The sequence below is a fragment of the Borostomias antarcticus genome (genome assembly GCF_949987555.1).
Source record: "Borostomias antarcticus genome assembly, chromosome: 19".
NCBI classification, from domain to species: domain Eukaryota; kingdom Metazoa; phylum Chordata; class Actinopteri; order Stomiiformes; family Stomiidae; genus Borostomias; species Borostomias antarcticus.
The window spans coordinates 3,705,774-3,719,807 of NC_140252.1; the positions used below are offsets into that span (position 1 = coordinate 3,705,774).

Genomic DNA, 14,034 nt, shown 5'->3' on the forward strand with positions numbered 1-14,034 from the left:
CTGATAGATCAGATGGTATAGGCATTTTCTTCAACACAAAAAAGCTCATACCTGGTCGCCTGTTAGTATTAGATTGTTTAATGAAAAAGCAAAAACTCAGATTGATCAAAGTCTATACAAGTCAGAAGGACAAAGAAAAAGCACAATTATTTGACAGAATCAAAGAGGTTTTGTGTGGGCAACTTGATATCATTCTAGCAGGAGATTTCAATACCATTACTGAAATCAACGATCGTATCCCAGCGAGACCTTTCAAGCTTAGCCGAACTAGCAAAATACTTTAAACTACATGTGAAATGTTCAAAATTAAGGATGTTTTTAGAGTTCTCCACCCTAATGGAACTGGTTTCACTCGTTTCGAAGCTATTTACAAAACGAGGATAGACAGGATTTATGTATCTGACAAGTTCAACGTACAAACGCATAGAACAGAGGCCTGGGTCAGCTCTGACCATTTGGCTGTAAGGACCACGGTCAGCCTCCCAAGAGCAGGCCCCCGGCAGAACAGCTGGAAATTAAATGTGCACTGTCTGAAAAACACAAATGTGTTACATAGTGTGAGAAATGAAATTCGAAGAGTCAAAGAATTAAGAGTTCTCACAGGCTCGGCTGTAGAGCTATGGGAGGAGATGAAGAGAAGCCTTAAAAGGTACATCTTCAAAGTAAACTTTTAAATGAAAATCGAAATAAGGAGTATGATTTAATGAAAACATATGTAGATATTACATGTATAAGGAAATGCCTATTGACTGAACATGATGAAAAGAAGCTTGAATATGTTGAGAGAAAGCTTGCAGTTTTTAATGATGAAGTGCATGCAGGAGTAGAAGCTGATGGCCCTTCAAACATTAATACAATTATACAGAAATATAAAGAAAGAGTAGACTATAAATGTATTGTTGTGAACGTAGGGAGGGTGTACCAATTACAGACTGATGTCATTCACCTGCTTTCAGCTGTTGCTGCCGATTGAGGTGCCGTTTACACGACAACGATCCCTGCAACTTTTGTTGCGGTGTGGCCTTTCGTTTACATGACAACGGCGTTTTGCGGGCTTGAATCCGCAAACTTTTGACACCGGGTCCCAGAGTGGAATCTTTTAAAATGCCACCGTAATTCTCGCCATGTAAACTGGCAATACGCAATTCTTGCGAAAAAGGTGACGACACGGCCCCACTTCGTAACTAATACGCATGTGCGAATAGAAGAATATGAGGGATATAGACTACTTTACTGTTCACAGCTCAGTGCAGCTAGATAATGAAAGAAAACAAATACATATAGGCTTAGATAATACAAATAAATAATTTAAATATTAAGACAAATTAAATATTAAGCCAATTGATCTAGTGACTAGTGAGTAAAAGGATTTGTCTCTAATCATGCCGGTCAATTTTACAGCTAAACCTAGGCCTAACAGCTATAATGGATTGTGAAGATGTGAGCCCATCATTCTTATTGCCGTAGGGCGGGAACAAAAACATATCAAAGGCAAGTCACCAGCGAGAAAAGGCCAAGATTAGAAGGGAAACCTTCAACAGTTAACCGTGGTCACCATGGAGCATCTAATCCAGTTGTGTCATGCCAACCAGCATTTCCTTAATATCGGTGTCGGTCCATATGTCCGGGAAAATTTCAATGTCCCGGACAAACGGGAGAGATTCTGGTCATTTATTTATTTTTACTAGTCGGCCTGTTGGCCTTCTTCAGAATCTATCAGACCAACAGGCCCAAACGTCCAAATAAAATAACTGCATATGGAGCCAGAGTGTGCAACACTTTTCCTTATGTTTTATGACCAGTTCTTCCAGTGATCGGCACCTCACAAGATTACCTTGGTATGCGATACCTTTTTGTTATCTATAAGCTTAGGCTTTCATGATTCGCATGCTCTATAGATGTCCGGGACTGCACAAGCGCCACTGGACAGCCTTTCACTTTATTTTGTCACCTTACTTTGAATTACGGCTGTAGGCTAGTGTAATGGATTATTAACTGATCTAGTCAAAAAGGATTTACCAAGATTAGCTCAAACAGGTTAAGTCTGGTTTATTGAGAAAACTATATGAGCGCAAGGACTTCCGGACAACTCACATGAGTGCTTCATCCAAAGAAGTGAATTCAAAGCTTGTCATGCGCAGCCTTATATTCAAGCAAAACACAGGTACGGCGCTTTGAGGATGTGATTGGCTAACCCATTGTACGTCATATGAAATGGCAGGCGTGGTCAAGAATACAGACACGTGACATGAGAAAAGGCGGCAATCTCTTGGAGACCACGGATGGTTATTCTGGAGTAGACAGATTTCTAGGTGTGTGGACCTCCTGGAGGTCATCCTGTCATGAATTAGGTTAGCACAGCTATGTGAAAAGTTGAGGGATGTGGTGAATTACAAAAGGAGATGATGAAACTATAATTTCTATGACACTGGTCAGGATGGATAAGATGGGGGAGGACCTTATCAACCCTCCTGGCCAGGACTGATGTGTATAGCTTGTAATCAGTATTAAGGACCGAAATCGGTCTATACGACCCACAATCTAGCTTGTCTTTTCCCTCCTTCGGAATAACAGAGATAGTAGCCTCCCTCCAAGTTGGTGGTATTCTCCCATCCTTTAAAGCAGTGTTAAATGTCCGAAGGAGGGGCGGCACCAACTCAGACCAGAAAGTCTTGTACCATTCTGTAGAATAGCCATCTGAGCCTGGTGACTTATTGGGCTTCAGTTTTTATATGGCATTATTCAATTCTTCTTCCGTTATTTTTGCTATTAATTTTGTATTCTGGTCTTCTGATAGGGTGGGTAGATTAAGGGATTCAAAAAATTATCTAGTCTGTTGTTCATCTTCTAAATTTGGCTGTGTGTATAGTTCTGTATAATAATTTTGAAAGGTCATTTGTATTTCTTTTTGCTTATACAGAAGGGTCTTGTTCAGTGGGTCCCTAATTTTGTAGACTGTACTATCCACCTGTTTCTTTTGTAATTTCCTGGCCAGGAGTTTTGAAAATCTCGCTCCTCACTCATAATATTTTTGTTTTGTAAAGATCATCTTTTTTCAATTTCAGTTGAGTACAGAGTATTTATCTCTTCCCTAATCTCCTTTAATTTAATTTAATTAATTTCTCAATTGCCTTTCTTTTTTCTTATAAGCACAGACAGATATGATTCTCCCCCTAAAAACAGCTTTTAGCGTGTCACATGATCTCTGGGCCAGTCGCCTCGTTATTATTTATTTCAAGAAATAGCTTTATTTCTTCTTGTATCATAGTTTTAAAGTGTATATCATTTAAGATACTTGAGTTTAGTCTCCATAATGTGTTTCTTGGGTTATTACTGATCTGCAGTGATAACAGGATAGGGGCGTGATCAGAGAGATCTATATTACCTATTTCACAGTAATGTACTCTATGGCGATCCCTTTTGAAAATAAAAAAGTAGTCAATTCTGGAGTAGACACTGTGTGGATTAGAATAATGTGTGTAATCACGTTTTAATTTCCTATGGAGGGGGGTTTGAACTGATTCTTTTGAACAATCGATTTCAGGATTAAGGCGTACATTCCAACCCCCCCCCCCCCCCCCACATATAAGTATTCTTGTCGCTCCCGTCATCAGATCAAAAACTGTATCATAAAAAGAGACATCGCTTCACGGGGGGATGTACACATTCAATAACGTTATTTGGACGCCCTCTATCTTCCCTGAAACTAATAAATACCTTCCCTCTTTATCCTTTATTTCTGTGCACTTTTCAAATAGGACCATGCGAGATATCAGAATCGCGACCCCTCTCCTGTGACCCGATTTGTAAGATGAATAATACACTCTCGAAAATCCCATCCTTGTCAATTTTTCATGTTCAGTAGAGTTAAGGTGCGTTTCCTGCAATAATACTATTTGTGCACCATCCTTTTTCATCTTACTCAAAATTGTACTTCTCTTAGCCGGGTTTAAGACCCCATTTACGTTAAATGAAATAATTTTAAGGTTATTGGCCATTATCCCTGAACTATGGTACGCATATCCAAATTCTCCATGCGCAAATACCAGCACTCAAAGTACATCCAAAAAACTCCCGTGAACATCGAGAGGTAGACATAACAAAATAATAAACACAGTAACAAAATGGTTTGAATCGGACAAACTTTGCTTCCGATAGTGAGGCTCGTTCTAGGTGAGCCTTTGAAGCGCTCGAGATGTCAGAGCGCCTATAAAGGATAACCTGCTCGTTTTAAAAAGCAGGGCCCTTTGAGACGGCTGCCTAGCAGTTGTCATAACTGGTTTCCTCGCGTCCCGACATCGTTACAGCTTATAGTTCACAAAGGAGTCAGTGTCACTGTCAAACTCGGCTCTGTCATATCCCACCCTTGACAAGGCTATAACCAGAGAAAATCTAAATTATGACAGGTTTATGATCTGTATGACGCCACACTGAAAATAAAAAGGATTAACTAAGATGAGAGACTTATCTGCATTGGTAGGCCCTTTGTGGATTCCATGTAGCTAGCACAATCAGGGCCGCTTGAATTGCCTCAGCTGTTCTCTGATCCGCGACCGTGAGGCTCGTCCAGTTCATGCTGGCTCTGTCAGTCCCGCTCGAGGCTTCGGTACATCGGCTGCGGCTGTCTGCTGCCAACTGCCACTCGGATGAGTGTTGAATCTCCCGCTGGTCTGAGCTGGTCGTGGCAGTACGATGTTGACTGAGAATACGCGTGAAGCCATGTCCCTTGTCGCCTCTGCTGCGCTCTCGTACAGACGAGTGCCATCACTGTAGAAGACTCGTAGTCTCGCCGGGTAGGGTGTCTGGAACTCAACCTTCTTTTCCTTTAGAATGTTCCTCGCTTCAGCATATTCCATACGCCTCTTCAGGATTGTGGGAGGGTAGTCGTGGTCCAGGTGAAAGCGGGTATTGTTGTAGCATGTGTCTTTCTTCTGCCACGCTTTACGGATCACCTCTTCCTTCACTTTATAGCTGGCCAGCTTGGCTACGATAGACCGGGGCTTCGCCTGTGGGCCCGTGGGTTTGGGTCCAAGGGCTCTATGTGCTCTCTCGATTCTCAGCTCCATATCCTGAGGGAAATCAAGCGTCTCTTTCAGTAGGCCTTCCAAGAAGCTGGACATGTTAGTTCCCTCTGCCTCTTCAGGTTTGCCGTAAATCCGAATGTTCTCTCTACGGGCTCGTGCTTCCTGGTCAATAAGCTTGGACTCCATGTCGGCCTGGCGCTGCGAGAGGCTTTGAATTAGCGTAGATGTTGCCTGTAGGACCGATTCTGCTTCATCAATCCACCCCTCAGCTTCATCTAGTCTGGTGTTCGTTCTGCCCAGTTCTTGTTTGATTTTTGTGAGCTGTTCTTTATTATCCTGTTGAAAATCTTTGAGTTCATTCAGTATGTTTCATAGGTTCTTCCATATCGTCTCCATTCCCCTCGTGGGCCGGCGAGTTGCTACGGTTCATGTTAGCATAGTTTTCCACTGTCAGTTCATCGAAGTTATCAGTTGTTGACAAATCTTTTCTCCGTTTAGAGCTTGCCCTGCTTTCCATTCTTTACATAAATAACCTTCCTAAGATTATCATACACATTTACAGGGCGAAATTATAAAATTGTCGGAGAACGCGGAAATCAAGCTGCCTTCTCCATGCGTGTGGAACCGGAAGTCCTCTTATGATGTGTCTTAAATAAATATGGTTTTCCTCAAGAATTTATTCAAATTATTAAACTATTATATGCAAAATCCCAGGTAGCCGTAAAAGTCAACGGAAGTCTACCTGAGTATATAGACATTCAGAAAGGAGTGAAGCAGGGTTGTCTGCTGAGTGCAGCGCTTTATGTTTTGGCCATCAGCCCTTTACTGAACAGAATAAAAAATGACTACAGAATAGAGGGTGTTTTAGTTTATGACACTAGAGTTAAGTTGTCTGCATATGCAGACGACTTGACCGTGTTTTAAAAAAAACAGCAAGAATTGGATGTTGTTGTTGTTGTTAGAGAGCACTTTCACTTCTGCGAGCAAGCTGAGGAGAAGTGAAAGGAGAAAAACTAAACCATGAGAAAACCAAGTGTGTTTGGATTGGAGAAGAAGAGGAAAAGTCAACCCTGACAATGGAGGTGGAAGAGGAAATCAAAATCCTCGGAATATATTTTAACAACAAAGACTGCGCTCAGACAAACTGGGACAGAAAGGAAAAGGAGATCCAGTAAGAGGCAGACAAGTGGAAAGTCAGGGACACTAATTATACATCAAGAATAGGGATAGTGTTAGGGTTTGGTTTGGGACCCAGGCGCAACAGGAAAGGAGGAGGCAAGGAACGGTAAAGCCCGGAGGGGCGATTTAATAAGATCACAAAGGGGGATGTGGTAGTCGTACAGCCGATGGTCAGGCAGGAGCGTGGTAGTCGTACAGGCGATGGTCAGGCAGGAGCGGGGTTGTCGTACAGGCGAAGGTCAGGCAGGAGCGGGGTTGTCGTACAGGCGATGGTCAGGCAGGAGCGGGGTTGTCGTACAGGCGATGTTCAGGCAGGAGCGGGGTTGTCGTACAGGCGATGGTCAGGCAGGAGCGTTGTCGTACAGGCGATGGTCAGGCAGGAGCGGGGTAATCGTACAGGCGTGGGTCAGGCAGGAACTGGAGAGATGAGGAGGGGAGGCAGGGTGAGTGAGAGTAATCACAAACGGGGAACGGGAAAAAACACTACAAAATACGGGTAAGGAGATTGTAGGCTAGGCTATACTTTACCACAAGAGTTTATGGTAAGATCTGGCGATGAGTGGAGTGTAGACCAGGTTCTTGTAGAGGTTGAAGGTGATTGCAGAACGAGGGACAGGTGTGGTGATGATAATTGGAAACCGGTGAGTAGAGCCGCGCCCGCGTCATCGTCGGAGACGAGCGCGCCGTTCTTGTCTTTGCGCACGGGCCGATGTGCTGGGCATGTCGGGATCCGACTCTTCGTCACCGGAGCGGGAGGAGACTGCCGAGTCCGCGGAGCTGGCCGGAGACGGGGAACGCCCGGCAGTGGGGGGAAACTCCGGAGAGTCAGAGCGTTGTATGCCCGGGCTGATGCGACGTGCGGTAGAGCGCGTAGGACGCCCCGAGCGCGCAGCGGGCCCAGAGGGGAGAGAGGGAGGCGGTTGTGGAGGCGAGGGCATGCGAGCCGTAACAGATAGTGAAGACCTTTATTATCTCCAAACTGCTTTTCCTAGCGAATATCTTCCCGCCACCTGGGAAAAGTATCTCCAGAATAAATAAAACGTATGTAAAACCCCCAAAAAAGGGTTCTATGTTCCCCCCCAAGACAACCTTGTTTTTCGCTGGCCGTGCAGGCCGTGGCTGCCTCCTCCTCTATTGCTATGCTGTCCATTTACATCGGCCAGCTGGCTATGGAGAAAACCCCCACCTCTATGGATGAAGACAGGAGAGCGGAGATGGCCGAAGCCGCCGGAGCCGTTGCTCAGCTTGTGAGAATCTCCGCCTCCTGTCTGGGTGGAGTGATGGCCATGTCGGTGGTGCAGCAGCGCCACCTATGGCTCTCCCTGACTCGTCTGCGTGAGGAAAACAAAGGTATCCTCCTCAACTCACCGGTCAGTAGGGAGGGGTTGTTTGGGGCGGCTGTGTCTAACATCCTGGAGCAGTGTCGCAGCCAGGAGCAGGACCGGCTCCTCCTCGCTCGCCACCTCGCTGCTCCGGGGGAGCGCAGTGTGCCGGCACGTCAAGGTTAAACAACCTGCCACGGGGTCCCGCCCCGCTACGGCCCATGGACCGGTTCGCCCGGGCTCCTGGACTGCGGGCGCGGCTCCTCCCCCGCGACCTCCCCCTGCCTACCCCGCCCAGGGTGCCGGGACCGGACCGGCGTCTTCAAGCGCGCCCTCCGCTTCCGGCTTGGGTTAAGAAGAGACGCACCTATTGATGGTGGTGCCCACACCACGCTGTGTTAAGAGCGGTGGTGAGCAAGTTTCCCTGTTGAGGAATGAAGTAAATGGTAATGGTAAATGGTAAATGGACTGCACTTATATAGCACTTTTATCCAAAGCGCTTTACAGTTGCCTCTCATTCACCCACTCACACACACATTCACACACCAATGGCGGCAGCTGCTATGCAAGGTGCTAGCCTGCTCATTGGGAGCAATTTGCTGTTCAGTGTTCACTTTGCCCAAGGACACTTCGACATGTCCGATGATCATTGTACGACATGCTCTACCTCCTGAGCTACAGCCGCCCCGGGGGGGGGTGTAGGCATATCACCCACTGCCCATAAAGCAAACACAATGCAACGTTATCCTGGTTGTCATGTACAGTCCGCATCTCCTCCTGTTTCAGCTACTGTAATGTTCTCAGCTAGAGCCGCTGGGTCTTCTGTGAAAGAGTCAGAATTGACCACGGCAGGTCTCGCTGCAGCTAAAAGACCGGCTCGAGCCGCAGTCTTTTCCTGCTAAAGCAGATGTGACTCACGCTGCCCAGCAAGCAAAATACGTCTAATAGAAGTCTAGGCTAAACATATACCAGATATAGCCGGTTTAGCTTAGCCCACTTTGAGCCGGATTATTTTTTTTAAAGGAGCAGTAAAGGGAAAATGCATGTTTAGCCCTGTTTTAAGGTTACTTATGATCATATACAATTGTTCAGATCAAAACATTGACAAAACTAGCACTTTTGAGAAAGTCTGATAATTGCTCTACCACCGTTTAGGTCATACAATGGATGTGGGTGGGCACCTTGAAAAATCATTCAAAAACATGTTAAACTCATTGTGTCGCCTTGGCCCCAGGTAGCTGCGCTGTCCTGCTGGACGCCCATGAGGCCCCCGGGACCAGGTGGGATGCCAGCGAGTGCTCGAGGGGCGGGGTTCCCTGAGAAATATCCCTCTCCAGCCCGACCATTTGGCTGTCTTTGAAATTGAGAGTTTAACATGTTTTTTTAATTATGTTTCACGGTGCCCACCCACATCCATTGTCTGACCAAAACGGTGGTAGAGCAATCATCACTTTCTCAAACGTGCTAGTTTTCTCAACTTTTTCATCTGAACCATTGTATATGATCATAAGTAACCTTAAAACAGGGCTAAACATGATTTTTCCCTTTACTACTCCTTTAATGCTAAGGGTAATGAGGGATGAGGTGCAGGTGATACAGGATACGGGAAGGTGAGTAGGCAACAACCAAGCAGGAACTGGAACCGGACCACTGGCTCCTCCTTCCCACACTGTGTCGTCAGCTGTCCCTACCCACCCAACCCTACCCATGTTTTACCTTTGGCTCTCCGCTTTCTGTTTCCCCACCTCTGCCTTGCGGCATTCTCTATGAGCCTGTTATGCTAAGTGCTTATTGTGCTTTGTTATATGATTCACTCAAATATCATATTATAGACTACAGTGATAGCTAACACATAATGGCCTACCATGTAGGCAACTTCTCTGTAACTATTTGTGCACTCTCCTGTTAGTCATGTCTCTCTTATGAAGTATCTAGCCCATGTTTTACTGCTCTGTATAAGTTTAATAGACAAACATTTTCCAGGAGTTTGCTCGATCGTCTCGTCTAGAGAGGTCAGGGAATAATAGTTACGGCTCACTTTTCTGGCCCCCGGGTGAAACTGTTTTTTTTTTTTGTTGCTTCCCTCTGGAATATGTAGGTGTGGGAACTATGCCCACCCTCCCATTGGTCTCGGTAAAGTGAGTAGCATTTAGGTAACACACACACACGTACACACACACACACACACACACACACACACACACACACACACACACACACACACGTACACACAGACATACACCAGTCCACTTACGGCTTTAGGCCTGGACTTGGGGCCCAGTCCCCCTTCCCCTCACCCTAACCCGGGTCCGTATCCTTTTCCCACCCCCACCCTACCCCCGACCCCTGCCTCTACCTGGACCCAGGCACACTCACGCTCACACAGACATACACCAGTGTTTACCATGTCTCTCCTATGCTCTTTTTAACCCCTTTTGCTCTGAAAATGTAATTTAATGTAATCTATTGCTCTATAAATGTTCTTAACAGTTGGACAAACATACTCCAGGAGCTTGCTTGATCATCTTGTTGAGAGGGGTCAGGGAATAATTTTTACAGCTCATTTTTCTCTCCCTGGATGATACTGTTTTTTTTTTTATTCCCTCTGGAATATGTAGGGGTGGGGCCTATGCCCACCTCCCTTGTTCTCTGTAAAGCGCATTGTGTTGCCTCTGTGTATGAAATACGCTATACAAATAAAGCTTTGATTGATTGATTGATTGCTCGATTGATTGCTTGATTGATCATGTCGCCACAATATCTCTCACATGAGGTGTGTTTGGTCCTGTAGGTAAGAAGCACCGATAGTTTTTTTTTTATATACACTATATGGACAAAAGTATTGGGATGTCTACACATTACACTTAGAGGAGCTTTTATGACATCCCTTTCTAAATTCATAGGCATTCATAAGGAGTTGGTCCCCCGTTTGCAGCTATAACAGCTTTTGTCCATATAGGGTATGATAGGCGATCTTTATAGAATCTCTCCAACCATGTTGCCATTTGTTGTGTGATTGTGATTGATGTAATTTGGTAATACCTTACATATTGCATGAATCTGCCTCTAGAAATGGAGCTTCTATTCAAAATAAATCATTTATTGAGCATTATAAAAAGTAAAAGTATCTCATCATTATCTATGGTACTTTGTTTATGTCAACGGAGGTCTTCAAGCGAGACCTCAAGACGTACCTTTTCGACCTAGCCTACAATCACTAGCTAGGACCTTGAGACACAGAAAGGCAGCCTCAAACCTACCTGTGAATCCTCTGTATACATTGGTATTTATCCTGCTATGCACTGTATGTATATCAAGTAGTGTACAGAAGCTGGTTACCCTGAAACAGGCTTGTTCTGTACTTCTGACAGCTGTGTTGCTTCAATGGCTCAGTGTGCTACTAACCGTTTTCTGCCTCCCCTAGCGCCTCTCTCTCTCCCTCCTATCCTCTAACCAGGTCCAGTGTCAGCTGTGGAGCTGTGGATGTCGTAGTATTTAGTACACACACACACACACACACACACACACACACACACATACACACACACACACACACACACACACACACACACACACACACACACAGACACACATCAGTCCACATCCGGTTTAGGCCTGGACCTGATGCTCTTAGCCTTTCTTGCTCTGAAAATGTAATTTAATGTAATTTACTGTTCTTTAAATGTTCTTAGCCATTAGACAAATATAATCCAGGAGCTTGCCCCAGGTTGCCTGTCTCAATATCTGTGTGGTCTGTATGGCTCTATGTGCTACTAACCCTGTTCTGCCTTCCCTCTCCCTAGTGCCTCTCTCTCTCCCTCCTATCTTCTAACCAGGTCCAGTGGATGACCCACTGTCACCAGCAGACCTCCCGGAGTCCGATAGATACCCCCGTGTCTGCTGTGGATGTCGTAGCATGTCCGTAGAATGTCCTCTCTCCTATGATGCTTTTTAGCCTCTCTTACTCTGAAATGTAATTTAATGTAATGTATTGCTTTATAAATGTTCTTAGCCGGTAGACAAACATACTCCTGGAGCAACAAACATACTCCTTGTTGAGAAGGGTCAGGGAAGAATTTTTACAGCTCACTTATCGGGCCCCCGGGTGATTACTGTTTTTTTGCTTCCCTCTGGAATATGTAGAGAGTGGGTCTTATGCCCACCTCCCTTGTTCTCTGTAAAGCGCATTGTGTTGCCTCTGGGTATGAAATGCGCTATAAAAATAAAGCTTTGATTGATTGATTGATGTGAAATGTTAGGTGATGTGAAATTTTAGGTGATGCACACATTGTTATTCTTATAGGTTGCCCTGGTTTGTAAACGACACACCCTTGTAGCTGAAGTATACTAGCTGCTAAAACCTAATTCTAGCAACCACGTCAACAGACATCTCCTTTAGAGAAGAGCAGTGGTGAACCTGATTTGGCTCCTGTTCTGTATCCCCCCTCTCAGGTCATAGGGGGTGCTGCTGGAGCGTAGGCAGGGTGGGCTCTGGGAAAGACTGTTAGAAGCTATAGACAGATCTCACCTACCTAAACTATCTATTAGAAACCAACACGAACGAGAAGTCGCTGGGCTGGTAAGTTCCTGTTACAGGAGGGCAGGACTCGGACCCCTGTACAGGGGTAATGCAGAGACAACTGATTTAACAGTAGTCCATTTTCCAAATGATTCAAAATATATGTGATTGATATTGGTAGGTTTATCATTTGGTTTGTGTAGCCAATGCACTACAACCCCCATACAAAAGACATGGACCCAATTGAGGCTTTTCTCCTTTTTCAATTAGTGAGGCTGACTAACTACATATTGTGGCCCCTAAATGTGAATCAAGGGTGAATTGTGATCCGGAGGGTGAGAGGAAACAAGTAACAATATTGGTGCACTTATCATTCACGTTGGTGTTGGAGGTGTTTACCTAATAGCCTCTGCTCATATCAACTGGAACTGAATATCGGCCCTACTGCTGTTTCTGGACCTTCAGCAGGCAGACAGGTACTTCATTAATTCCAGGGGGGAAATTGCACTGTTACAACAGCCACATTCAAGCGACATGAAATAGGTTTAGGTTGATATAATATGCAATACAATATATGGGTTCCATGTAAATACACAGGTGAACTGTATGTATGGATTAAAAATGTGTGTGCCACTGGTGTTATGGTGCTGCAGCTGAACCTACTGGGCTGGGGACCATCAACATCCACCTCCTTCAGCTCCCATTTAACCTGAGGGAACCGTGGAGGGATACAGTACTATTTCACACTGTGACTGACAGGATGGAGGTCTGTCTTAGCTGTGCTACAATCTGTTCTCAACTATCCAAATGAGGAGAAGACATAGGGGTTGCCAAAAGACAGGTAAAGACAGGCACCACAGTCAAAAGATATAGAGTTGATGGAAATCCATCAGAATGTAATTTATAACTATAGCCACTAGAGGGAGCTAAAAGGCTTTCTTGTTGCTTGTTGTGACTGTTTTTTCCCGCTTTGTGGTATTGTTTAGGTATGGTACACTTAAATAGTCCACCTGTAACATACCACAACGCAGGAGGAAAAAGAAACGAGACAAAAAAAACAACCTTAATCTCACTTTGCTGTGGTTTTCCCATCACGTTAAAATAGATTGAACGGCTATTCACTTGTTTAAACCACCTCATACGCTAAACAAAGCATGTTACTAGTGTTTGAATAAACCATTTTTAAACTATGTTCATACTTTCTCTGAGACTGTAATCAAATGCTGGAAGGGACTAAAGTCTGACTTTCATTCCGTTCCAAGTTCTCTTCTTGGGTGTCAAAAAAGGCGGTACAAGCTGAAATCCATGGCTGGGCGTAAGGTCAATGCACACAAATAATTGCATTGTATACGTGGATGTCATGATGGTGGTGAATGGACAGCGTAGTAGAACTAACAGTCCAAACTACCCCCATTAGGACGCACTAGACTGTGCAGGTTGCAATAGGAACACATTGGCTTTATTATTAGAGATAATGAGGTGGCTCTTAAAAGAGCCTTTGGGGGATGTTGAAATGATAAAGCAACTCAGACCATTTTAGGCGCGTTCTCCGCGAATGCGGCGGGCCAACTGGATGTCCTTGGGCATGATGGTCACCCTCTTGGCGTGAATGGCGCACAGGTTGGTGTCCTCGAAGAGGCCGACCAGGTATGCCTCGCTGGCCTCCTGCAGGGCCATCACAGCAGAGCTCTGGAAGCGCAAGTCGGTCTTGAAGTCTTGAGCGATTTCCCTCACCAGGCGCTGGAAGGGCAACTTGCGGATCAACAGCTCGGTAGACTTCTGGTAACGACGGATCTCTCTCAGGGCTACTGTGCCGGGCCTGTAACGATGAGGCTTCTTCACACCGCCGGTGGCGGGTGCGCTCTTACGAGCCGCCTTGGTGGCGAGCTGCTTCCTCGGGGCTTTGCCACCGGTGGATTTACGGGCGGTCTGCTTGGTTCTGGCCATGATTTCAGATATCTTCTTCGCGAGTTGAAGTTAAAACTTTCCA

General features: G+C 45.3%; 1 protein-coding gene across 1 annotated transcript; it reads right to left on the bottom strand.

Annotated features, from left to right (window-relative positions):
* Positions 1–13,580: 13,580 nt before the first annotated feature.
* Positions 13,581–13,991, bottom strand: LOC311321812 (histone H3.2; the record flags this gene model as incomplete). The annotated part of the gene is made up of 1 exon (XM_084453827.1): positions 13,581–13,991. One exon carries the CDS (start codon positions 13,989–13,991, stop codon positions 13,581–13,583), a length of 411 nt encoding a protein of 136 aa, XP_084309953.1.
* Between the last annotated feature and the right edge of the window lie 43 nt (positions 13,992–14,034).